The 24,510-nt window shown below is 44.1% G+C and overlaps 1 protein-coding gene across 1 annotated transcript in view; it reads right to left on the bottom strand.

Moving 5' to 3' along the window:
- Positions 1 to 24,510, bottom strand: part of LOC144696822 (sodium- and chloride-dependent GABA transporter 2-like) — an 82,630-nt gene that overhangs the window by 12,480 nt on the left and 45,640 nt on the right. Inside the window, exons 7-13 of the mRNA XM_078568570.1 lie at positions 14,741 to 14,875; positions 12,803 to 12,906; positions 12,414 to 12,538; positions 7,087 to 7,199; positions 5,357 to 5,494; positions 4,567 to 4,669; positions 1,231 to 1,331 (exon numbers count right to left, since the gene is read on the bottom strand). Of these exons, the coding sequence (XP_078424696.1) occupies positions 1,231 to 1,331; positions 4,567 to 4,669; positions 5,357 to 5,494; positions 7,087 to 7,199; positions 12,414 to 12,538; positions 12,803 to 12,906; positions 14,741 to 14,875 (819 nt within the window). The remainder of the gene's footprint in view (positions 1 to 1,230; positions 1,332 to 4,566; positions 4,670 to 5,356; positions 5,495 to 7,086; positions 7,200 to 12,413; positions 12,539 to 12,802; positions 12,907 to 14,740; positions 14,876 to 24,510) is intronic.

The following is a 24,510-nucleotide window of genomic DNA, read 5'->3' as shown; positions in this document are numbered from 1 at the left end:
AAAAGATTCAGAAGCATTTAAAACGTACCTATTAATGTCCTTGCACTTAAATAAAGCAGCTTAATTTTTAGAGCCTCCTCAACAGCAAATGGGCATAAGTAGCAGAAACTCGCAATGGTGATTAATTTAAACTCGAGTCATGGCCAGTTATGTGAAGGGGCCAATGTCTTGCATGATGTTTTTCACAACAACGTCAATGACAACTTGCATTTATATGGTATCTTTAATGTAAGAAAACATTCCAAGGCATTTTGTAGAGGCAGTATAAAGCAACATTTGACACTAAACCATATAAGGTGATATTGGGGCTGATGAGCAAAAGCTTGGTCCAAGAAATGGTTTTAAGGAAAGCCTTAAAGGAGGAAAGTGAGACAGAGAGGCAGAGAGGTGTAGGGGCAGAGTTCCAGAACTTAGGGCCCAAGCAAGTGCAGGTGCAGCCCCCAGTGGCAGAACAATTAAAATTCGGGGTACTCAAGAGGCCAGAATTAGAAGACCACAGATATCTTGGAGAGTCGTGGGGCTGCAGGATATTATAAAGGAAGGGAGGGGCAATGTCCTGGAACGGGTTGTAAACAAGAAGCAGAATTTTTAAATCGAGGCGTTGTTTAATTGAGACCCGGTGTAGGTCAGTGAGCACAGGGATGATGGATGAATGGGGACTTTGTGCGAATAAGCATAGGTGCAGCAGGGGTTTGGATAACCTCAAGTTGACAGAGGGTAGAATGTGGTAAACCAGCCAGGAGTGCATTGTAATAGCCAAGTCTAGAGGTAACAAAGACAGGGATTAGGGCTTCAGCAACAGTTGAGCTGAAGTAGGGATGGAGTTGGGCAATGTTACAGAGCTGGAAGTAGACAATCTTAGTGAAGGCATGGGTATGTGTTTGGAAGCTCATCTCAGGGTCAAATATGATGGCAAGATTGTGAACAGTCTGGTACAGCCTCAGACAGTTGCTGCAGGGGGAGGGATAGAGTTGGTAATTAAGGAACTGAATTTGTCACGGGGACGGAAGACAATGGCTAGTGCAAAAGATTGCGGAAACTAAATTTGCTGTGGATGTTATTTGTGTTTAAAATTCTGTGAACCTTTGCACCTATTTGGACAGTTTTAGGAACATGGCACTGAATGGAAACTGCTGCCCCTTATCTTTTTGTCTTATGTTGAAACCTTATCTGAAGTGTTTTTATTTATATAGCTATTTGGAATAAAATTGGAATGAATGAGAAACTTACAATGCAAATGCCTGGAGTAAAGATGAACCAGCACCATTTCATGTATGACCGGGGCCTGTACCCAATCATATCCTCAATGTTATCATAGATACGGTCGACACCTGAACAGTAAAATAGAACGTATGATTAGTCTGACAATAACAGGTCTGATCTAGTGTGAAAACAATTGGCTTCTTGATTGCAAAGTGTTGACATCATTCCACTTTAGCATACAACCCCATCCAATCCCAGATAAGCAAGGATGATTTGAATTTCTGTTTGTAAATGGAAGAAAACTTTTTTCTATTAATTTTAGAAGTGATCCCGATCTGAACCTTCTCTTTTGAGGAAGAACAGGAAGTCAATGGGGTCCTTCTTTACGCAGGCTGATCAGGACCTGATGTTGACACCGGAATCTGACCTGTACTTTTAGTTGCAGTTTTAAGTGAGAGCACAGTGGCAACTTCAACATCAGGCTAAAACTGTTAGTAGCTGGATCATGGGCCAAAAGAGGCCAGTAGCTAATTTTGACAAATTTAATTTTAAATTTCCTTTTGGGCTGAGCGGAGCAGGATTGCTCCTCCAGGCCTCACAAGGAAGCCTCAGATCTTACTTGCCCTGAGTTCTCTCCCCCCGACCTCCCACCTCCCATCAATTGCAGCCAGGAAGCCTCCAGAACCTACTCCCCATCACGGCCAAAGCTTCCCCCAATTCCTGTCCCTCACAGCTGACCACCATGAGGGATTGTTCCTACTCCTACTGGTCCCTGGCTGCAGCTTCCTGATTCCAAACTCAGCGCTCACCAGCCAGGCAGTGGATCTGGCCAAATTTGGGCAGAACTCCAGGATCTCCCCAGGGTTCCACTTCAGGGTTTGTGATTAACATACACAGATCTTTCCCCTCGTTCAAAATCAGACCCAATGTGTCTGGAACTTGCCTTTCAATTCAGTTCATCTGTGGTAGAGTAAACCCAAGTGTGGCAAGTTTCTGTCTAAGTGGCACCTGAAACCAAAATCCTAATGATTTATTTTCTCTAATCTCCTGAACACATCAGTTTTAAACACTTCTACAGCAATGAAAATGGGAATAAGAGGTAAACATTACCTCTACTGGGTATCTGAGAAAAAATGCCATTGTATTCTGAGGGTTTAGTTTGGAACTTTCTTCCAAAGACAATTCTTTTCCACCTCATAATGGATTAATGTTGCTGTTCCAATAGTATGGAGCAGAGAATATTTGCATGTTACCTTCACAGGGTTTGGGAATGGAATCCATGTATTGAACATAGTACAAAATTTGGGCACTTATTCCCATAGCTTCCAGCTTTACCACAAGAGCTGCATGATGCACAATATTGAAAGCCTTAAAAAATATCAAAAGTGCAACAGTTTCCTAATGAATGAATTAACACTCAGTGGAACAGTCAGCAACTTGCAATGAAGCTACAGTTTGTCTACTTATTACTATTAGAGCAAACAGCAGCCGATTCCTTTCTGTTTATTTTATAGCCCTTAAAAGTAAACAATACCACAGATGAATAATATACATGTCACAACAACTTGAAGAACCATCTTATGAGCCGGTCATGTGAAGTTCATTGGGAAGTCACAAAAGGGGAATTCTCGGCTCAGCCTAGTGTTCTTTATTGGAATGGTTTGCAACTCTGATTATATCCGTTTTGATTTATCTTTCAGTCACAAGCACCAATTAGCTAGTTTCCCCAACAGGCTCTTTCTGAACTGCAGCTAGCCACTATTGATTTCTCTTTAGCCCGGTTGACAGTCCACCTAGGAGAAGGTACTCTGAAGATAATGAACATGAGGAGGGTAACGGAAAACCACCACAGCTATTCTTCCCCAGCAATTGGATCAAGAAATATATGTGAGACCTGAGTTAGTACCTACCCTAGGCCAGAACATAATGGTCAGGCAGATGAGCAAACACTATTGCTTTGTGTATTTAAGGGGTTATTTAGGAATGCCGTCTAAATCTCCTGCCAACTAATTCTCAATGTGAAGAAGCGACTAGCAACTGAGTGTCATCAGTTCAGATCCAGTTTGAAAGGTGACCACTAACTACAACTGTATTGAGGAAAAACATCTTGAAGATATAGTATAATCCAATGCCTTCCCCAAATTATAATTCTCCTCTACTCCTGTTCCTATTTTCCATATTTCTTAAAGAAGGTAAACTTACTCTACTACTGTTATGAGGTGTTCTTGCAGTAGCTTCAGCAGAGTTCTTGTTGCTTATGTGGGCACGTGGCCAGTGACACTAAGAAGCAACCAGTTTGGTTGCTTTGGTTGTTGCCTGGGCAAAACGATCCAGCTTACTTTCTGGCACTATGGTTGGTACCGAAGTCAGATCACATGTACTGGAACCTGAGGGAAGAAGGATCTAATGGAGCCCTGCTAAAGTCTGTCTCTGTAAATTGTCAGAATCACAGAAGGAGACCATTCGGCCCATAGGGCAGGATTTGTCGGTCGGCGTGCAGGAGCGGGCCCGACATGCTGTCGCGTAAAATGACGCGCGATGACGTTGGACATGTGTCCCGAAGTCATCGCGCGTCATCGCGATATTTCGTTCAGCGGGCACACGCCGGAGTCGGCTGCACGCCCGCCGAAATGGAAACGGCCTATTAAGGCCATTAAGAAATTAATTGAGGCACTTGCGAACACAGCCCGTCCAGCCTTAAGGTTGGCGGGCAGGCGAAAAGCCCAAGCGGCCTTCGCGCTTTTCGGGAAACCTCATCCACGAGCGGGATGAGGTTTCCTGAAGCTTTTATCAAATAAATAAATAATTTTTCATAAGTTTAAAAACATGTCCCAACTCATGCGACACAGTCACATGAGGGGACGTTTAAATAAATTTTAAAATAATTTATTTAACTGGCCCCGACTCTCCCTCCTCCCCCAGCCCGCACAGGTAGCACTGAGCACTACCGGTCACGTATTACGTTAAGGCCCGCCTGCGTAAAATGGCAGCATGGAGCCGATCGTGAGCGGCGATCAGCTCCGCGCCCGCCCCCACCTGTTCCAGCCCCGCTCGCCCGCCATTGGAAAAGTCCTGGCCACAGAGTCTGCATTGGCTCTCTGAAAGAGCATTCTATTTAGTCCCACTCCCCTGCCTTATCCCCATAATCTTGTACATTCATTCTTTTCAAATAGCAATCTAATTGCCTTTTGAATACCTTGATCGAACCTGCCTCCACCACCCTCTCAGGAAGTTAATTAGACCATCTGCCTAAAACCCACTCTAAAATCAGAGCCACAGTATCTCTCCTCTCGGTCACAATGTCTCAAAGTATTTCAGCGCATTCTATAATGTTTCATCATGTGTCCTAATTCAGATACGTACCGTATACCCAACTGGTACAGATTGTTTCAAAAGTTGCCAGGAACAACACAGATGTCCCACTGACTGCGTAGTAATCAAGCAGTTGAAAAATATACATCCCACCCTGAGGAAAGAGAATCATAAGTTAAGATCTCAGGTTCTATACAATGAAGACTGCCGCATAAGAAATGGTAGACAATAAACATGTGAATCCAAATCAATTATTGCTTCCCTTAAAAAAATAAAATGATGCAAAAGGCTCCCTGAATCTTTTTAGATGCTAGTTTAATAATATTTGAATATGTAATTTATCAAAATTGATCTGCATTTTTTCACTATGCTCAGAATTTAATATCTCAAGGTGATCTTCAAATCTGAAATCATTTAAAAACATAGCTTCATCCTGTGTCTTTGACCTTAGTGAGAAAGCTGCTCAGGGTCTTGGACACAAAGGGAAGGCTGCTCAGGGTCTCGGACACAAAGGGAAGGCTGCTCAGGGTCTCCAACACAGAGGGGAGGCTGCTCAGGGTCTCCAACACAGAGGGGAGGCTGGTCAGGCTCTCTGACATGGAAAGAAGGCTGCTCAGGGGGTTAGAGTCTCTGACACAATGAGAATCAAGGCCACAGGCCCAGATTGTTGGGAGAAATCTGATGAAATTTCATGGCTGCAGGTTTTAACAATATAATGTGACAGTCAGTTCTAGGATGGGATCTTCATGCTGCTAGATGTCACCCCAATCGGACACCTCACCTTGTACACAATCTAAGGCTGTTCAAAACATTTAAGTACTACAGGATACCAGCCTCTCACCTCTGTCACCATCAGTAGCCCAATACTGAATGAAAAGATTGAAATTCCCATAACGAATAGCTCCCTAAAATACTTTCGTTGGAAAATCTCAGGAAACATATCTATTGCTGCTGTTGCCAGGCCTTCCACACCTACGAGCTAAAGCAAAGACAAATTATCAAGCAGAAGGCCGAACAAGAAAAAAATTTCCAAGGCAGGCAATTTTCTATTGATGAAGGTAAGATTATCAGAATTGGTTATTGGAAACCTTCTTGATTCATAGGGCAGGATTTTACCCCCGTTGGGGGCGAAGTTGAAGGGCGGGCGCACACAGGCGCGCTTCCGATTGGCATCCCCGATCGGGGGCATGACGCTATTTTACGTGGGCGGACCAATTAAGGTCCGCCCAGCATGATGTCCGCACAGAAGTGCTATGCGCTCCCTGTGCGGGTGGGAGGGAATCCCAAAATCGAGAGTGTGCTCTTTCACGCATACACACGAAAGAGCGCACTCATCTCCCTGGGGCTAAGTGCAGCCTCAGGGAGATCGGCTCTAAATGTAAAAAAGCTAAAAATAGAAAAATAAAATTTCCCTAACATGTCCCCTCGTGTGACACTGTCACATGAGTTGAGACATGTCCATAAATTTTACAAAAACTTTATTAAAATTTTTAAAAACCTATATGAAACCTCATCCCACTCGTGGATGATGTTTCATGCTTTTTCTAATTGGCCATTAACAGGTCGGCGGGCAAACAGCTGATTTTGCTGTGTCCCCACCCACCTGAAAATTTAAATGGGGTGCGGTGACGTCCTACGCCACTGTGCGTCATTTTACACGTTGGCGAGCGGGCCCCACCTCCGCTCGCTGGTGCGTAAAATCCTGCCCATAGAGACTTACAGCACAAAAGGAGGTCCTTCAATCCATTGTGTCTGTGCCAGCTTGCTTTCCAAATCTCTTCACTACCCTACTTTTTCCGCATAATCTTGTACACTATCCTTTCCAGGTTTATGTCAAATTCCATCTTAAAATTTATTGTTGAATTTTATTCCACAACCTTTCAAGCATTGTATTCCAGATCACAACAATATGCTGCATCAAAAAACTCTCTGCATCTCCCCTCTGGTTCTTTTGCAAATTATCATTAATCTGTGACCTTTGGTTATCAACCCTCCTGCCACTTAACCTCCGAATTACATTAACCTTCTCTCCTCTCCTCTGAGGAGAGCAAATTCAGGTTTTCTAGTCTCCAAATACTGATATCCCCAACTCCCAGCACCCTCAGCCTCACAGCCTCAACATCCAAGCTTCCTCGGTCCCTACCCCAAACTTCCCGGCCCTACAACATTGTGACCTTTGATCTAACCTCCAATCTCCCCCATTCCTGGCCCTGTGGTCCCAATCTTGTGGTGCAACCTCTGATCTCACCCTACCCTCAGCCCCAGCCTCTCCTATGCTCAGATCCCCGATCTCGTGGCCCTGCAAAGGAAAAACAATTGGGTTATCAGACAAAACACACAATGGTCAATATCACTGAACTTTAAACAAGTTAATATAATTTAATATTATTACCAGAATTTCCAAAATTTTAAGAATTTCTATCAATTCAAATAAGGAACATTGGAGTGTCAGTTAGGGAGAAAGTAGTTAGTCATTAAGAAAATCTTACTCAGTACTCAGTCTAAAATCAATTCCTGTTTGGGGGAAAACAAGAAACAATTAGTTGAACCTTGGTTCTTTTAGATCAGTACCTGACTGTCCAGACCCAGGAGGATAAGCATGATAAAGAACAAACAGGCCCAGAGCTGAGAGAAAGGTATCAATGTCACTGCCTTTGGGTAGACAATAAAAGCTAGACCAGGACCTACAGAAAAAATAGATAGCTAGAGTTTAGTAAAATAATCACAAAACGCAATCAAAAAAAAATATATAAGAACTCAGAAACAGGAGTAAGCCATTCAGCCCCTCAGGTTTTTTCCACCATTCAATAAGATACTGGCTGAAATGCATCTTAAATCCATCCACCTGCCTTGGCTGCATAACCTTTTATACTCTTGCCCAGTAAAAATCTATTGACCTCAGACTTAAAATGATTAATTGGGGCTCACATCTTCTGCTTTTTGTTGTAAGGAGTTCCATTACCACCCTTTGCACAAAGAGCCCTGCTTTAGTCTCAGCACTATCAATCCATACCTGCCGTACTTCACATGGTTCTCTTCAAGTCAGTAAGGAATATTCCATGACATCTCCTTTCTGTTCACATTCACCCTCAACACTTACTGCCATCTTCACAACTACTTCTCCCTCTTGGCCTCACTTGCAGCTTCTTCCTGTCATCATGCACGCAATTCAAAACTGTCTCTTACATCCTGACATGTTATATATTTGCCACATACACTTTTCTTGCAAGAGAAACTGGAACACAACAGAACAGTGGCTACTGCCCGAATCGTCAGCCGCTTGGAAGCGGATTTGGAGGTGGGGGTGAGGGTGTGGCGGGCTGGGAAAGTAGTGAAAATCCCCATGGGGATGTCTGCCTCAAGTGATCCTGCTTCCAAGTGACTTTCCCAGGGATTGGCTGTCACTGGAATCGGCAACCCGCTCGACCGAGGAAAGTAGGCAATCAGTGTAATTAAGGCCTCAATCCAGAGCCACGTTCTGACATTCATGGATGTGTTGGGAGCCCGGCAATGTTTCAGAGGTGGCCTTTCAATGGGAAGTCGGAGGGCCATCAGAGCCTGAATGAAATGTTGCCAGCAGGGATCTGCAAGGCTCAAAGAGGTGCAATCACAGCTGCAGGCATTCTGTGGAGTAGTTATCCTTCACTGTGAGCTCCTCACAGTTCCTAGCCAGTGGGATAACCCATTGGCCCTGCCATGTCCCCATTCCTTAACTAAATGGTGAATGCAGAGGCCGCCCATTGTTTGGCTGCATCCTGAAGATTTTGCTGGAGCACTGCTGACCCAAGTAGGGTTGGGACCCAGAAATGGTCCCAACACTGAAAATTTTAAAACTGCAGAAGATTCTGCCTTACCAGAGCACAAAGAAGTTTTGCCACTTTGTTAATACTGAGACCAATGGAAAATACCTTCATTAAAATTATTGACAAAGACAACAAAGGTTCAGAGATGACCAGGCTGGAGACTTGACGCAGCAGGGTGTTTGGGCGTCTTTGGTATCTTTTCTTTTTCTACTTTACCCACTCATCCACTCACACAGAGCATGACAACTGAGTGGTACATTGTGCTACCGCATATCAGTTGATGTTTACCCAGGCCACTATATGCTAATCCTTGCCCCCTTCTTTTTCCAGATCTACCAGATAGAACATGTAAATGTGTGTTAAATAAGGTTAATGAGCTGTAAGGCAAATAGCCACACAGAAATATGATGTTGTTAGGATAACAGAAGCCTGACTCAATAAAGGGCAGGACTGGAAACTAAGTATTCCTGGATTCAAAGTGTTGAGGAAAGAGAGGGAAGGAAAGAAACTAGGAGTGGCAATATTGATTAAGGAAAATATTCCAGTGCTGGAGAAAGACCATTTCCTGGAGGGATCAAGGATGGGTTGTTTTTTAATTTACTTTTTCACAGATTGTGGGTGTCGCTGGCTGGGCCAGCACTTATTTCCCATCTCTAATTGCCCTTGAGAAGATGGATGTGAGCCACCTTCTTGAACAGCTACAGTCCATGTAGTGTAGGTACATCCACAGTGCTGTTAGGAAGGGAGTTCCAGAATTTTGATCCAACGACAGTGAAGGAACGGAGATATAGTTCCAAGTCAGGATGGTGTGTGGCTTGGAGGAACTTACAGGTCATGGTGTTCCCATGTGTCTGCTGCCCTTATCCTTCTAGGTGGTAGAGGTCACAGTTCTGGAAGGTGCTGTTGAAGAAGACTTGGTAACTTGCTGCAGTGCATCTTGTAGATGGTACACACTGTATATTGGTGGTGAAGGGAATTAATGTTTAAGGTGGTGGATAGGGTGCCAATCAATAGGCTGCTTTGCCCTGGATGGTGTTGAGCTTCTTGAGTGTTGTTGGAGCTGGACTCATCCAGGCAAGTGGGGAGTATTCCATCACTCTCCTGACTTGTGCCTTGTAGATGGCAGTCAGGCTTTGGAAAGTCAGGAGGTGAGTTACTCTCCACAGAATTCCCAGCCTCTGATCTGCTCTTGTAGCCACAGTATTTACATTTTTTAAATATTCGTTCAAGGGATGTGGGCATCGCTGCCTAGGCCAGCATTTATTGCCCATCCCTAATTGCCTTTATTCAGAGGGCAGTTAAGAGTCAACCACATAGCTGTGGGTCTGGAGTCACATGTAGGCCAGACCAGGTAAGGATGGCAGATTTCCTTCCCTAAAGAACATTAGTGAACCAGATGGATTCTTACAACAATCAAAAATGGTTTCATGGTCATCATTAGACTTTGAATTTCAGATTTTTGTTGAATTCAAATTCCGCCATCTGTTGTGGTGGGATTCAAACCCAGGTCCCCAGAGCATTACCCTGGGTCTCTGGAATACCAGTCCAGTGACAATATCACTATGCCACCACCTCCCCAATGGTTGATTCAGTTCAGTTTCTGATCAATGGTAACCCCCAAGATGTTGATAGTGGGGCATTCAGCAATGGTAATGCCATTGAAAGTCAACAGGAGATGGTTAGATTCTCTCTTGTTGCAGATGGCCTTTTCCTTGTGTGGTGCGAATGTTACTTGCCACTTATCAGCCCAAGTCTGAATATTGTCCAAGTCTTGCTGCATATGGACACGGACATCTTCAGTATCTGAGGAGTCAAAAGTGGTGCTGAACATTGCGTAATCATCAGTGAACACCCCCATTTCCTGCCTTATGATGTAAGGAAGGTCTTTGATGAAGCAGCTGAAGGTGTTTGGGCCTAGGACATTGCCCTGAGGAACTCATGCAGTGATGTCCTGGAGCTGAGATGACTGACCTCCAAAAACCACAACCATCTTCCTTTGTGCTCGGTGTGACTCCAACCAGCGGAGAGTTTTCCTCTCACTTTTCATTGGCTCCAGTTTTGCTGTTATTCTTGACGTCACACTCATTAAATGCTGCCTTGTTGTTAAGGGCATTCACTCTCATTTCACCTCTGGAGGTTTATTCTATAAGCCGCCATCAAGTCAGAAAGTTATAGAGGAGCAGATTTGTAGGAAAATTACAGGAACTATTCTTGTAAATCTTTCAGCACCCTCCCTAAAAGCCTTCACATTCTGCATACAATGCGTTGCCCAGAATTGGAGACAATACTCCAGTTGAGGCTGAACCAGAGTTTTATAAGGATTCATCATAACTTCCTTGCTTTTATGCTCTGCCAGTGTCCCAGGCTAATGCTCTAGGGATGGTGGAATTTAAATTCAATTGATAAAATCTGAAATTGAAAGCTAATTTCAGTAATGGTGACCATGAAACTACCATCAATTGATGTAAAACTCATCTGCTTCACTAATATCCTTTAGGAAAGATCTGGCCTACATGTAACTCCAGACTCACAGCAGTGTGGTTGACTCTTAACTGCCATCTGAAATGGCATAGCACACCACTCAGTTCAAGGGCAATTAGGCCCTTGCTGGCCTCGTTAGTGATGCCCACATCTCATGAGAGGAAAGAGAGAAAAAAGCGCAGGTGCCATGTGACTCACACCAGAGCAATAATTAGTGTGTAAACATATGAACAAGCCAGGGAAAATCATAATCCTTTTGCAAATCTCTGTGTGTAGAGAATGTTCTTGCAGCAATGGTGACTCTGCAATATTAATTGATATGTATACAAATGACTGCAGTTTATTGGAGGACTGGGGGCAATACTGGACATGGTTGTTAATACAGGGCAGCAGGGATTGCTCAGCTGAAGTGGTTTTCAATGAGCTGCTCAAGAGCTCTGGTTGCAGAAAACTGTTGGACCTGCCCAGCTTGCTTTGCTTTCCTGTAATAAGTGTCCTTTCCCAACTGCCAGGAAAGCCTTGCACAATGCAATGCTGGTCATCAGATACATGGGCTAGCAGCCTTTTCAATGGGCTCATATGAAGGGTTTCACAGGCAAGATGGGTGCAGTCATTGTTGTTCTAGGCTTGATGGGATGCTAAATCTGATCAAACCCCAGAGTCCTATCCAATTGTCCATGGGAAAAGCAATGAAAGTGTTTTAACAAGCATTAATCATCCGTTTAATGCAAGAATTAACTGAACATGGGTTGATGTTACTGATTTGCCCCATGTCAGCCTGGAAGGAGCAAGAGGCAAAAAAGATGATGGCTATAGTGATCGTGACTATAACTAGAAATGTTGTGCAAGCTATCACAGTCATTACAGGTCTTGTTGCAGGAGGTGAGACAACTCTCCAATAGGCTCTATAATGAAGCAAAGTTTCCTCCTGTGCTCCTCTTCAGGGAAATACAGGTATCTTGTCCTGGGTCTCTAAACTCTGTTGGGAGGCTAAGGGCTCACTCAAGCACACTTCCTTTATTCTGCTATCCCTCCAGATGCAGTTCTACTTGCCTCCTCTTTCCACACCTTCTCCTTCTCATTCTGTCACAGTGAAATTCTCAGAAGGACCCTTCCTGTGAAAAACTAAGTATGATACAACAAATGCCTTAAGAGTTTAGGATGTGCTACAGCAACTAAAAGTACTTTGATATCATTTAAATAGCTAAAATAAATCTTATACAAGCAAGATGGCTGCTGAAACTTTCTATAGTTTTTTGAGGACAGCTGAAGATCCTGGTGCTGATAGCAAAATGTGCAAAGTTCAAAATAGCATTAGGCCCTTGACCCCAATTTGCATATATTAATAAGATTCATGCCTCTTTCCACAAGAATTCTAGTCACCTAGATCTAACTCCTCCCAAAAATAGGAATGGGTTAAAACCAAGCGGTAATAAGCTTCTTCAGCCACATAATCTATTTAGGTCCCATTACTGTCTCATTTTGAAGTACAAATGGGGCAATAGGGATACAGAGATTGGCCTCCCCACCATTCTCTAATATCCTTGCTCTCAAATTAAATGAATCTCATAAACATCACTTTAGTATTGAATTTAAAATGAGAGAGCTCCCTACCAGACACAGCCACTTCAGAAACGGACACTCCTTCCTCATAAGCCATAAATCCCAGGACAGAAAAGATGGCAAATCCAGATACAAAGCTGGTTCCACTGTTCAAGCCACTCAATAATAAACAGTCTCTGAGGACAAGGCAAAGAACAAAATCAGACGACCGTTATAGCTTTACAAAGAGCAACTTTGTAGTAGAAATGTAAGAATGGAATTGTGAACTATAAAGTAACTCCTATTTTCACAACATTAATATTGGGATGGTTGAAGTTGTCCTACAAACAGAAACACTGGAGTGGAATTAATCTTAGAATATGTTTTTAAATCACACTTGTGTCATAAGTTCAAGAAACATTACAATTGTAGAGGGTAATATTACATAAGTAGTAGAATACCTGTAACAATTATTATTGAAGTCATTATAGCTTCCCAAGGCAATGAGTGAACCCAGGCAGACAGCAAAGGTAAAGAAGATCTGGGTACCAGCATCCATCCATACCTGATGAAGACATTAAGGAGTGACCATATACATAGCAATTACCAATCTTATTTACATCGACAAATAACATGCCTTTTCATCAATTCAATAATGCATCAAAATACTGTTTCTTACAAAAATAAGTTCCACAGCAGACATAAAATCTGGACCTGATGCTCGAACTGATGAGCAATAAGCAATTTTTCTCTCATCTTTGTCTCAAAGGGTAATTTCATTACACAAAACTAAAGCACAAAACTGTAAGAATGTGCAAAATCTTCATACTCCATCCCATTGGTCAATGCATGATGGTTAGGCCCACAATCCGTCCCAAATTGTATGGGGATGTGATCAGTTAAATATGTGGGCTGGGTGAGTCACACCAGTGTTTTGGCCAGCCTTCCTGAACTTCTGATGGAATTGGATAGAATGGATAGCCGGAATCTTCCATTCTGGAGTCTAAGTTCAATGGCAGGTGTGGAAGTGGGAGTGATATCCACTGGGGTTGCGATCTCTGACATTGCGCAATCTTGCGCTGTTCAGCTCATTAAATATGCATCCATGAGGAGCTCGCTGATTCTCACAGCTGGGACAGGTGGGAAGTCACCGGTCTTGCTGTTACAGGTCAAAGGTCCAGGTGCCATACTTAAAGGGCATCTGGACAGCCTGCACCATCCCCTTCCACCTTTTCCTGGCCACTGCTTCACACTTCCTGCTAACCCTTCCTCCCTTCCTTGGTCATCCTCCATGCAATTTACACTGCCACCACTCAGATTCAAGCATAGGCTGGCATTTACAATCTCTCCCCAAAGAGGACAATGCAGCAGCAACTTATGGGAGAAGTCTACCTCGGCAGTTGCACACCATTTGCGTGCAGTCATAAAAGCGAACATTCTAATTTCTCACTAGCGGAGAACTTAATTTGGAGGAGGAACTCAAACTCAGTGAGGTGACCTTTTAATGAGAATGCATGACATGCTGATGCATGCAAAAGGGCTTCCTGACATCATTGGGAAGCTTGACCCACCTTTAACCCGCCTTTAAAATCCCGAGAACAGAATTCCAAATGTCCATCCTGCCATCAGGAAACGGATTTTCGGCCTCACACCAAATTAAGTTCCCCCAACTGCCAAGCTTCCCATAACTGGTGGGACTGGAAGATTCCACCCAATATCACTGTCTGCTACCAATGTTCTTGTCCCTCACTCCCTTTCTCTCCCTTTACTTTATTGATATGACTGTGGTCAATGCTCTGCTGAGCTCTTGCCCTTCCTATAAAGGTGGAAGTAAGCGATCTTAATATTGGATATGGCATGGGAAGCCCAGCTTAGTGTTTAACAGGTTACTGAGGTTGTATAAAAACTGGGTCAGCTTGAGCCAATGGCTGAAAGGCAGGGTGAAATCACTGGTGTACATAGGGAATTTGGTGCCAACACCTAGCTGAGCTTATGAACAATCATGAAATCAAAGCTTTTGTCTTTATAACTCCAGCTGCAAAATAATGGGATTACCCAACAATCAATGAAACTTGTTAGTTTTCCATGTATTCCTACCAGGGGTTTATCCCATTAATTGTTTAGCCCAATATAATAATATTGCATATAGTGATGTAAAAATATATTGCAGGTGCAGCAACTCTTTTCACAAATATTAAATGCATTTAAAAGAAAGAAAGACTTACACTTATATAGCACTTTTACGACCAGCAGATATCTCAAAGTGCTTTACAGCCAATGACGTATTTTTGAAATATAGTTACTGTTATAATGTAGGAAACATGGCAGAAAAATTCCAAACAGCAAACTCCCACAACTAGCTATGCGATTATAACTAGTTTTTGCAGTGATCCATTTACCTGAGGGTCAGCCAGCCTGGACATATCAGGGTATAAATAAAACTTGATTCCCTCAGCAGCACCTGGCAATGTCAATCCTCTGATTAGAAGGATGGCGAGCATCAAGTAGGGGAAGGTAGCAGTGAAATAGACCACCTGAAAAGGAAAATAAAACAGTCGAAAATAAATCATTGCTAACTCCTACTGTGGAAAAACACAATGGATCTGAAAATCCTCAGGCACATACTGTGCCACTGATCTCTGCTCCTAACACTCACATAGTATTAAGGGTCATGACAGGAACATCTGATTGTAATCATTTTGGCAGGTGCCCATGTCAGTGTGAGTGCGACTTGGGTGTCTGACTGGGACTTAGAAGGTGTAGTGCCAGATACTGCATGAGGATGTAGCTGGAAGCTCCTCTGAAAAGGTGCCAGTTTTAAGGTTATTGGGCCCCCTTTATAAGAGACCTGATAGTAAAATAAGTAATTGGATGGAAAAACATAGGCCTGGCAATTTCTGAGTTTATTCCTAACCCAAATCCTTGTGAGGATTCCAAACAGCTCCTTTGCTCGGCAGAGATAAGGCAAGAAAGGATATAGACTCTGAGGAAATTCAGGGCAAATTTTTTTTCTCTCATTTAAATCGACTGGCAACAGAAATTGGATGATTAACATAGAGGAGCTGAAGTTGTCTTCTACCCTATCACCACTGCAGAGGAGCTTCATGCAGCCAACACATTGAAGAGTTCTTGCTAGATTTGCACCTTCCTCTGTTCACATCGAGAGACTGCACAGAAGTAATAGAGGAGCACTATTTGAGATATGCCTTAAAAGTGCCGTAAATCTATGTTGGTACTCCTTGTGAAGCTTTGATGAAAATGTTATAAAATAAGCATAAAGTCTAACAACTCATAGGGCGCTAACAGAAATGCTGCCTTTACTGAAAGAGCACTGTTGAAAGGGCCTAAGTGAGAATGTTTTTTTCTCATTCATTCACGGGATGTGGGTATCGCTGGCTGGGCCAGCATTTATTGCCCATCCCTAATTACCCTTGAGAAGGTGGTAATGAGCTGCCTTCTTGAACCGCTGCAGTCCATGTGGTGTAAGTACACCCACAGTGCTGTTAGGAAGGGAGTTCCAGGATTTTGACCCAGCAACAGTGAAGGAACGGTGATATATTTCCAAACCAGGATGGTGAGTGGCTTGGAGGGGAATTTCCAGGTGGTGGTGCTCCCATCTACCTGCTGCCCTTGTCCTTCTAGATGGTAGTGGTCATGGGTTTGGAAGGTGCTGTCAAAGAAGCCTTGGTGAATTCCTGCAGTATATCTTATAGGTGGTACACACTGTGGTAACTGTTTGTGGGTGGTGGAGGGAGTGAATGTTTGTGGATGTGGTGCCAATCAAATGGGCTGTTTTGTTCTGGACGGTGTCAAGCTTCTTGAGTGTTGTTGGAGCTGCACTCATCCAGGCAAGTGGGGAGTATTCCATGACACTCCTGACTTGTGCCTTGTAGATGGTGGACAGGCTTTTGGGAGTCAGGTGGTGAATTACTCTCCACGGAATTCCTAACCTCTGACCCGCTCTTGTATACAACCTTTGGGCACAATGAGCATAATACTCAACAAAATAAAGTCAAGGCTATTAGAGAAGAAGGTGTCTTCTTAGACAGTACCTCGAGATTGAGGATGAATTGTTTCCACTTGGGGTCGATGGGCACTAAGATCGCTGATAAATCCAAAAAGTCACCCGCAGAGTCTGCAACATACGGGGCAGGTAACGTTTAGAGAGTCAGGAAGATGAGTTGTTGGAAAGTTTGTGCATTCTCTCTGATGCCTTGAATTCATCTCTATGGGCAGGAGTTTTATGTTGTTGAGCGGGTGTGATTGGCGGGCCTGGGAGCGGCTGAAGAATGGACTAACGCCCGTGATCGGCCCCTGACTGCGATTTCATGCTGGCTGGTCAATTAACAATGTGAAGTGTGTACTGAAATGCTCAGCGCTTTTGGGGTGGGGGCAGGAGGAGGGCGGGCGCTGACATAAATGCAGGCGAGCGCGGAATGAAAACTCCCTGAAGGCAGAGAGCTGCCTCATTGAGCTGAAGGCTTCTAAACAATTAAATAAAGATCTTAAAATAAGGGAAAAATGTGCAAGCATCACAGTCATCTGAACATATACGTGATAAAAATGCTGTCCATAGTTTTTTAAATTTAATAACGGAAATGTCATCCCACACTTGGATGAGGTTTCATTAAAACTGCAAAGTCCGCCTGGCAGATTCGCCCGCCTGCCAACCATAAGGTTGGACTGACCACGAAAATCCAGGGATAATTGGAACTTTAACAACTTTAATTGTCTTCTTAATTGTTGGTGGGCACGTGCCCACCAACCAAAATATCGTGCAACGCAGGATGACGTCAGGACACTCGCCCGACATCGTCTCGCGCGATTTCACATCTGACTGGGTCGGACACTTGCCTGCACGCTGACCTAAAAATTCTGCCCCATGTATTCCCACCGAAGTTTCTCTATGTGTTTGGTGCCTTCCTGAATGAACCTTCTCCATTTTGGTTGGCCACAAGCCAGGGACTAACATGAGTATCTGGGGATGTTTGAACTCTTCAGGGATTCTTTAAGGACATCCCTAAAGCATTTCCTCTGTCCTCCTGGACATCTCTTGCCATGACCGAGTTCCAAGTACAACATGACTTTGGGAGTCTGGAGTCAGGCATATGAATGACATGTCCTGTCCAGCAGAGCTGGTTTGAGTGATTAGCACCTTGATGCTGGGCATGTTAGGGAGGTAAGTACGATCTCTGAAGCTAAGAGAACAGATTTCCAGGTGAAGAAGAAGGATGCTTGAGATGTTTGTCACAGCACTTCAATCTTCTACGTATAATTTTGCATTGACTTGCAACGCTACACTGCAATACACTAATTCTGACTCATCCAAGGTGCCTTATCCCACATCCCTTGCGTTGAACACTTTCACTAATATTGCAAGGGCCATTAAAGACTCAACTCACTAGCTTTTTGCTCTGGGAAACCTGATCCAGGAATGTTTCCACATAATGTTGTTCAAGAGGTGACAGCATGTCTGCATGTTGTGTCTCTTGTTGTGACTCATGCGTCTTTATCTCAAGAAGAGCTTGAATCATCCCTTTGGAAATGCTCATGGGGTAGATCAAGTTGCTTTGACCAGTAAAGATGTTTGTCTGCTTTGGAGTGGGGAAGTCCAGTTTCCACACAAATGTCTCCAAATAGCTGCTGCGTAGAAAGCAATTGTGATAAAGTCCCCAAAGCTCACGAAATGAGAAATACCAAAAATTTAAACTGAGAAATAAAGGCCAGGATATTGAGGTCAGTGAGCGGGAGGCGGGGCCTGCTTGCCAACGCATAAAAAGACACGGGAAGACGTCAGGCGGAACTCTCGACGTCACCCCACGTCATTTCAATTTTCAGGTCGGCGGGGGCGCAGTTGAATCAGCTGTGTGCCTGCCGACCTGTCAAAGGCCAATTGAGGCCATTTAAAAACTAATTCAACTAGTTAATGGACCTGCCCGTCCAACCTTAAGGTTGGCAAGCAGGCCGGGAGCCCTTGCCGGCATTAGAAAAAGCATGAAACCTCATCCATGGGCGGGGTGAGGTTTCATGTAGGCTTTTTAAAATTTAATAAAAGTTTGAATAAAAGTGATGGACATGTCCCAACTCATGTGTCACATGAGGGGACATGTCAGGGAAATTTTAATTTTGTGCATTGACAATTTTTAAATTTGGCACTGATCTTCCTGAGGCAGCACTTAGCCTCAAGGAGATGAGTGCGCTCTTTCATGCACATGTGCAAAAGAGCACTCCCAGTTTAGGGATTCCACCCCCCCCTCCCCCCGCCCGCACAGGGAGCGCATAGCGCTTCCTGGCGGACATCATGCTGGGCGGGCCTTAATTGGCCTGCCCACGTAAAATGGCAGCGTGCCCTGATTGGGGGTACCAATCAGAGGGGCGCCCGCATGTGCCCGATCCTGAACTCTGCACCCCAAAGGAGGTGGGGGGGGAATTCTCCCCAAAGAAGAAGCAACATGGTCACCAAAATGGGATGCACTTAACAATGGTCAGGAAATTCCTGAATTTCTGATGTAACAGCATAGATGTGACAGGATGAAACTTATGCCTGCTGAAATTGGAAATGCCTCCCAAGTCAGGGATGCTAGGGCCAGCTTATTTCATTGATGCTGGCTAAATGATGTAGATGAGGGGGTGGTGGAGTTCATCCAGTCGAGACTTGTTGAATTGTGGAAAATTCAAAAGGGGAGCAAAGGAATGAAGCAACTGTATTATCTAAAGGGCTGCCTGTAGTTAAAGAATGCAGACCTTTCACAAGTGGAGTTAAATAAATACTGAAAGAAAAGGGAGCAGGTAACGTAAAGCAGTAATAAAAATAAAATGCTGGAAAAACTCAGCAGGTCTGACAGCATCTGAGAAGAGAGAAACAGAGTTAACATTTCGAGTCCACATGATCCTACTTCAGAGCTAAAGAGAAGTAGAAATATGATTAAATTTATACTGTTTAAGGAGAGTGGAGCAGGTGAAGCTGGATAGAAGGCCATCAATATGTGGCTGCTAAGGAGAGATTGACAAAGATGTCATGGACAAAAGTATCAAGGGAGTGTTAATGGTACTGGTAAGGGCTACAGGAGGTGCTGGTAGTGGCATAAAGGTAAGAAAGCAGAATGTGTTAATAGCAGAACAAGGGTAAGTACTCTGTGAAAGAACAACATGGAACAAGTAACAGATGGCCCTTTTGGGAGTGGGGTGGGGGAGTGGGCTATGGTCAGGGTAAAAGGATGGAGAAGGGGATAAAAAAGGGGATAAAACAATGAATAAATTAATAAAAATGAAAATAAATGGATAAAAAATGAAAATAAACTTTAAAAAAGGGGATAAAAAAAAGGGGTGAAGATAGAGGAGAGGGTTCATGGTCTGAAGTTGTTGAACTCAATGTTAAGTCTGGAAGGCTGTCAAGTGCCTAATCTGAAGGTGAGGTGCTGTTCCTCCAGTTTGCGATATGCTTCTTTGCAGTTGATAAAAGCAAAATACTACAGATGCCGGAAATCTGAAACAAAAACAGAAAATGCTAGAAAAACTCAGCAGGTCTAACAGCACCTGTGGAGAGAAAAACAGAGTTAATGTTTCGAGTCCATATGATTTCTTCAGAGCTAAAGAGAAGTAAAAATTTATACTGTTTAAGGGGGGCGGAGCAGGTGAAGCTGGATAGAAGGCCAGTGATGTGTGGGGGCAAAGGAGAGATTGCAAAAGATGTCATGAACAAAAAGACATAAGGAGTGTTAATGGTAGTGGTAAGGGCTAAAGGAGGTACTGATAGTGGCAAAAAGGTTAGAAATCAGAATGTGGCAATAGCAGGACAAGGGTAAGCACTCTGAATAGAACAACATGAACAAGTGACAGATGGCCCTTGTTGGAGTGGTGGGGAAAAATATCGAAAGTAGCATAAAAGGTGGGGATAAAGCAATGAATAAATGAATAAAAATGAAAATAAATAAAAATAAAAATAAGGGGTAAAAAATAAAAAAATAACATTAAAAATAGATATTGAAAAAAGGGGGTCAAAAAGTGGTGAGGAAGAAGGAGAGAGTTCATGATCTGAAGTTGTTGGTCTCAATGTTAAGTCCGGAAGGCTGAAAAGTACCTAGTTGGAAGATGAGGTGCTGTTCCTCCAGTTTGCGTTGAGCTTCACTGGAACATTGCAGCAGGCCAAGGACAGACATGTGGGCGTGAGAGCAGGGTGGTGTGTTGAAATGGCAAGCGACAGGAAGGTCTGGGTCATGCTTGTGGACAGACCAAAGGTATTCCGCAAAGCGATCACCCAGTCTGCGTTTGGTCTCTCCAATGTAGAGGAAACCGCATTGGGAGCAGCGAATGCAGTAGAACAAATTGAAGGAGGTGCAAGTGAAGTGCTGCTTCACCTGAAAGAGATGTTTGGGCCCTTGGACGGTGAGGAGGGAGGAGGTAAAGGGGCAGGTGTTGCACCTTCTGCGATTGCATGGGAAGGTGCCGTGGGAGGGGAATGAGGTGTTGGAGGTGATGGAGGAGTGGACCAGAGTGTCCAGAAGGGAATGGTCCCTACGGAATGCTGACAGGGAGGGTGAAGGGAAGGTGTGTTTGGTGGTGGCATCATGCTGGGGTTGGCGGAAATGGCGGAGGATGATCTTTTGAATGCGGAGGCTGGTGGGGTGAAAAATAAGGACAAGGGGGATCCTATCATGGTTCTTGGAGGGAGAGGAAGGTGTGAAGGCAGAGATGCAGGAGGTGGGTCGGACACGTTTGAGGGCCTCATCAACGACAGTGGGTTAAGGAAGAAGTTGCAGTTGATGTTGAAGTGGTGTTCTCAAATTGGAGAAATAAAGGATGCCATTTTTTATTCATTCATGGGGTGTGAGTATTGCCGACAAGGCCAGCATTTATTTCCCATCCCTAATTGCCCTTGAGAATGTGTTAGTGAGCCACCTTCTTGAACCGCTGCGGTCAATGTGGTTGATGTTCCATGTGGTGCATTAAAATGGCTTCCGCCTGAATCCTTTACTCAGAAAGGAATGACATCAGAGGTCACATGACTATAGCAAGCCACAGAACACATGAGAAAGTGTGCAAAGTCATTTCTCCAAACATCCGCTTTTCATAAAAAAAAACAATTGCATGCACTATCATTTGCAGTTGCAAGTTACCCATTTACAGTCTATAAAGAAATTCATCACCCAAGAACAAAAAGCTGTTCACATTCTCATCTACCTTACTTTCTTCTGTCTCTACACATGCATTGCACATTTCATCCTTAAAGTTTTCAGGTCTTGTACTGTTACCTGTGGGGTTGTTCGTATGGTGTTTGCTGGTTCCTGATGTGATATTGCTACTCCGGTGAACTTGGTTGCTGTGACGAGTGTTGCTGTTGACCTGTTGCGTTTGTTGGGGAGCAATTGACCCCTGGGACTGATGGTTGTTCCATTCCACGTTCAGTTGGAAAAAGCAATTCTTCCTTATCAGCTGTTTGCTGTGAAGCAGCAGGGTCTCCAGTTGCACATATGTGTCCCTGGTTGCAATGATATATCTGGTTGTTCACTTTCACTGTGTATGATCAAGGTGATGACAGCTTTACACAGGTTTCAAATTGCCAAGTGGGCAGAATTTTGTTGAGTGTGTTAAATGTTTGCTCTCCAACTCGCAACTCTGGCAATGATCTGGCTGCTTTATCAAAGTGAAATTTGGCTTTCTGTCATTGCACTTTGATTTTGTCACTCACTCCTGTTACTATTCCAAGCTTCAGTTGTCTTTTAGCTTTTAGCTTTTTTAGGATAAGTCCTCAGGGTGATGTAACATTAGTCGCTGGACTGGATTACTTTCCATGCCTGCAGTAGATGTGTTTCTTCACTTCAAGATCGCCTTGTACACATCTGTGCTGGATCTACTCGATTTTTTGATGATCCCTTTGGTAATTTTTACCACTTCCTCAGATTTTTCATTTGTCTAGGGATCTTGTGGAGATGATGTGTAGTGCTGAATTTCCCATTCATTCATGAAGTGTCAGAATTCTTCACTTGTGAACTGAGGGCAATTGTCACTCATCACAATGTCAGGAATGCCATGACAACTGAATTGTGCTTTCAGGTATTCCACGATCTCATTGGCAATCATTGATGTCAGCTTGTTTAACTTCCGGTAGTCTGAATGGTAGTCAATGGTGATGAGATAATGAGTTCCAGTGAGAGTGATAAAGTCTACTCCAAGCTTCAGCCATGGTCTATCTGGGATGTCATGAGTCATGAGCGACTCTTTAGCTTGTTTAGCTTGATGTTCATTACAAGTGATCCCACAACCAACGGATCAGATCCAAGCTTTGCAGTCCTGCCACATCCAGTCGTGAATGGTGGACAATTAAACAACTCACTGGAGGAGGTGGCTCCACGAATATCCCCATCCTCAATGATGGAGGACCCCAAAAGATAAGGCTGAAGCATTCACAACAATCTTCAGCCAGAAGTGCCGAGTGGGTGATCCATCTCGGCCCCCTCCGGAGGTCCCCAGCATCACAGATGCCAATCGTCAGCCAATTCGATTCACTCCACGTGATATCAAGAAACAACTGAGGGCACTGGATACTGCAAAGGCTATGGGCCCTGACAACATTCTGGCAATAGTACTGAACACTTGTGCTCCAGAACATGCCGCGCCCCTAGCCAAGCTGTTCCAGTACAGCTACAACACTGGCATCTACCCGGCTATGTGGAAAATTGTCCAGGTATGTCCTGTACACAAAAAGCAGGACAAATCCAACCCAGACAATTACCGCCCCATCAGTCTACTCCCCATCATCAGTAAAGTAATGGAAGGGGTCATCAACAGTGCTATCAAGCGTCACTTACTCAGCAACAACCTGCTCACTAATGCTCAGTTTGGGTTCCGCCAGGGCCACTCAGTTCCTGACCTCATTACAGCCTTGGTTCAAACATGGACATAAGAGCTGAACTCCCGAGGTGAGGTGAGAGTGACTGCCCTTGACATCAAAGCAGCATTTGACCGAATGTGGCATCAAGGAGCCCTAGCAAAACTGGAGTCAATGGGAATCAGGGGGAAAACTCTCCACTGGTTGGAGTCATACCCAGCACAAAGGAAGATGGTTGTGGTTGTTGGAAGTCAGTCATCTCAGCTCCAGGACATCACTGCAGGAGTTCCTCAGGGTAATGTCCTCGGCCCAACCATCTTCAGCTACTTCATCAATGACCTTCTTTCCATCATAAGGTCAGAAGTGGGGATGTTCACTGATGATTGCACAATGTTCGGCAACATTTGAGACTCCTCAGATACAGAAACAATCCGTGTCCAGTTGCAGCAAGACTTGGACAATATTCAGTCTTGGGCTGACAAGTGGCAAGTAACATTCACGCCACACAAGCGCCAGGCAATGACCTAACCATCGCCCCTTGATATTCAATGGCATTACCATCACTGAAACCCCCCACCATCAACATCTTGGGGGTTACTATTGACCAGAAACTGAACTGGACTAGCCATATAAATACTGTGGCTACAAGTGCAGGTCAGAGGCTGAGAATTCTGTGGAGAGTGACTCACCTCCTGACTTTCCACCATCTACAAGGCACAAGTCAGGAGTATAATGTAATACTCTCCACTTGCCTGAATGAGTGCAGCTCCAACAACACTCAAGAAGCTCGACACTATCAACCACCAATGCACAATGGCAGCAGTGTGTACCATCTACAAGATGCATTGCAGCAACTAACCAAGGCTCCTTCAATGGAACCTTCCAAACCCATGAACTCTACCACTTAAAAGGACAAGGGCAGCAGGTGTATGGGAGCACCGCCACTTGCAAATTCCCATTCAAGTCACACATCATCCTGACTTGGAAATATATTGCTGTTCCTTCACTGTCACTGGGTCAACATCCTGGAACTCCCTCCCTAACAGTACTGTGGGTGTTCCGACAGCACATGGACTGTAGTAGCTCACCACCACCTTCTCAAGGGCGATTAGGGATGGGCAATAAATGCTGGCCTAGACCATGACACCCACATTCCATGAATGAATAAAAAAGTTAAAATGGCCTTACCGTGGCTGAAATCCTCACCATCAATATCCTGGGGGTGTTACCATTGACCAGAAACTGAACTGTACCAGTCATATAAATACTGTGGCTACAAGGTGTGAGGCTGGAAATTCTGTGGCAAGTAATTCACTTCCTGACTCCCAAAGCTTGTTCATT

The sequence above is a fragment of the Cetorhinus maximus genome, chromosome 22, assembly GCF_964194155.1.
Source record: "Cetorhinus maximus chromosome 22, sCetMax3.hap1.1, whole genome shotgun sequence".
NCBI classification, from domain to species: domain Eukaryota; kingdom Metazoa; phylum Chordata; class Chondrichthyes; order Lamniformes; family Cetorhinidae; genus Cetorhinus; species Cetorhinus maximus.
This window is presented reverse-complemented; position numbering and strand designations above follow the sequence as displayed.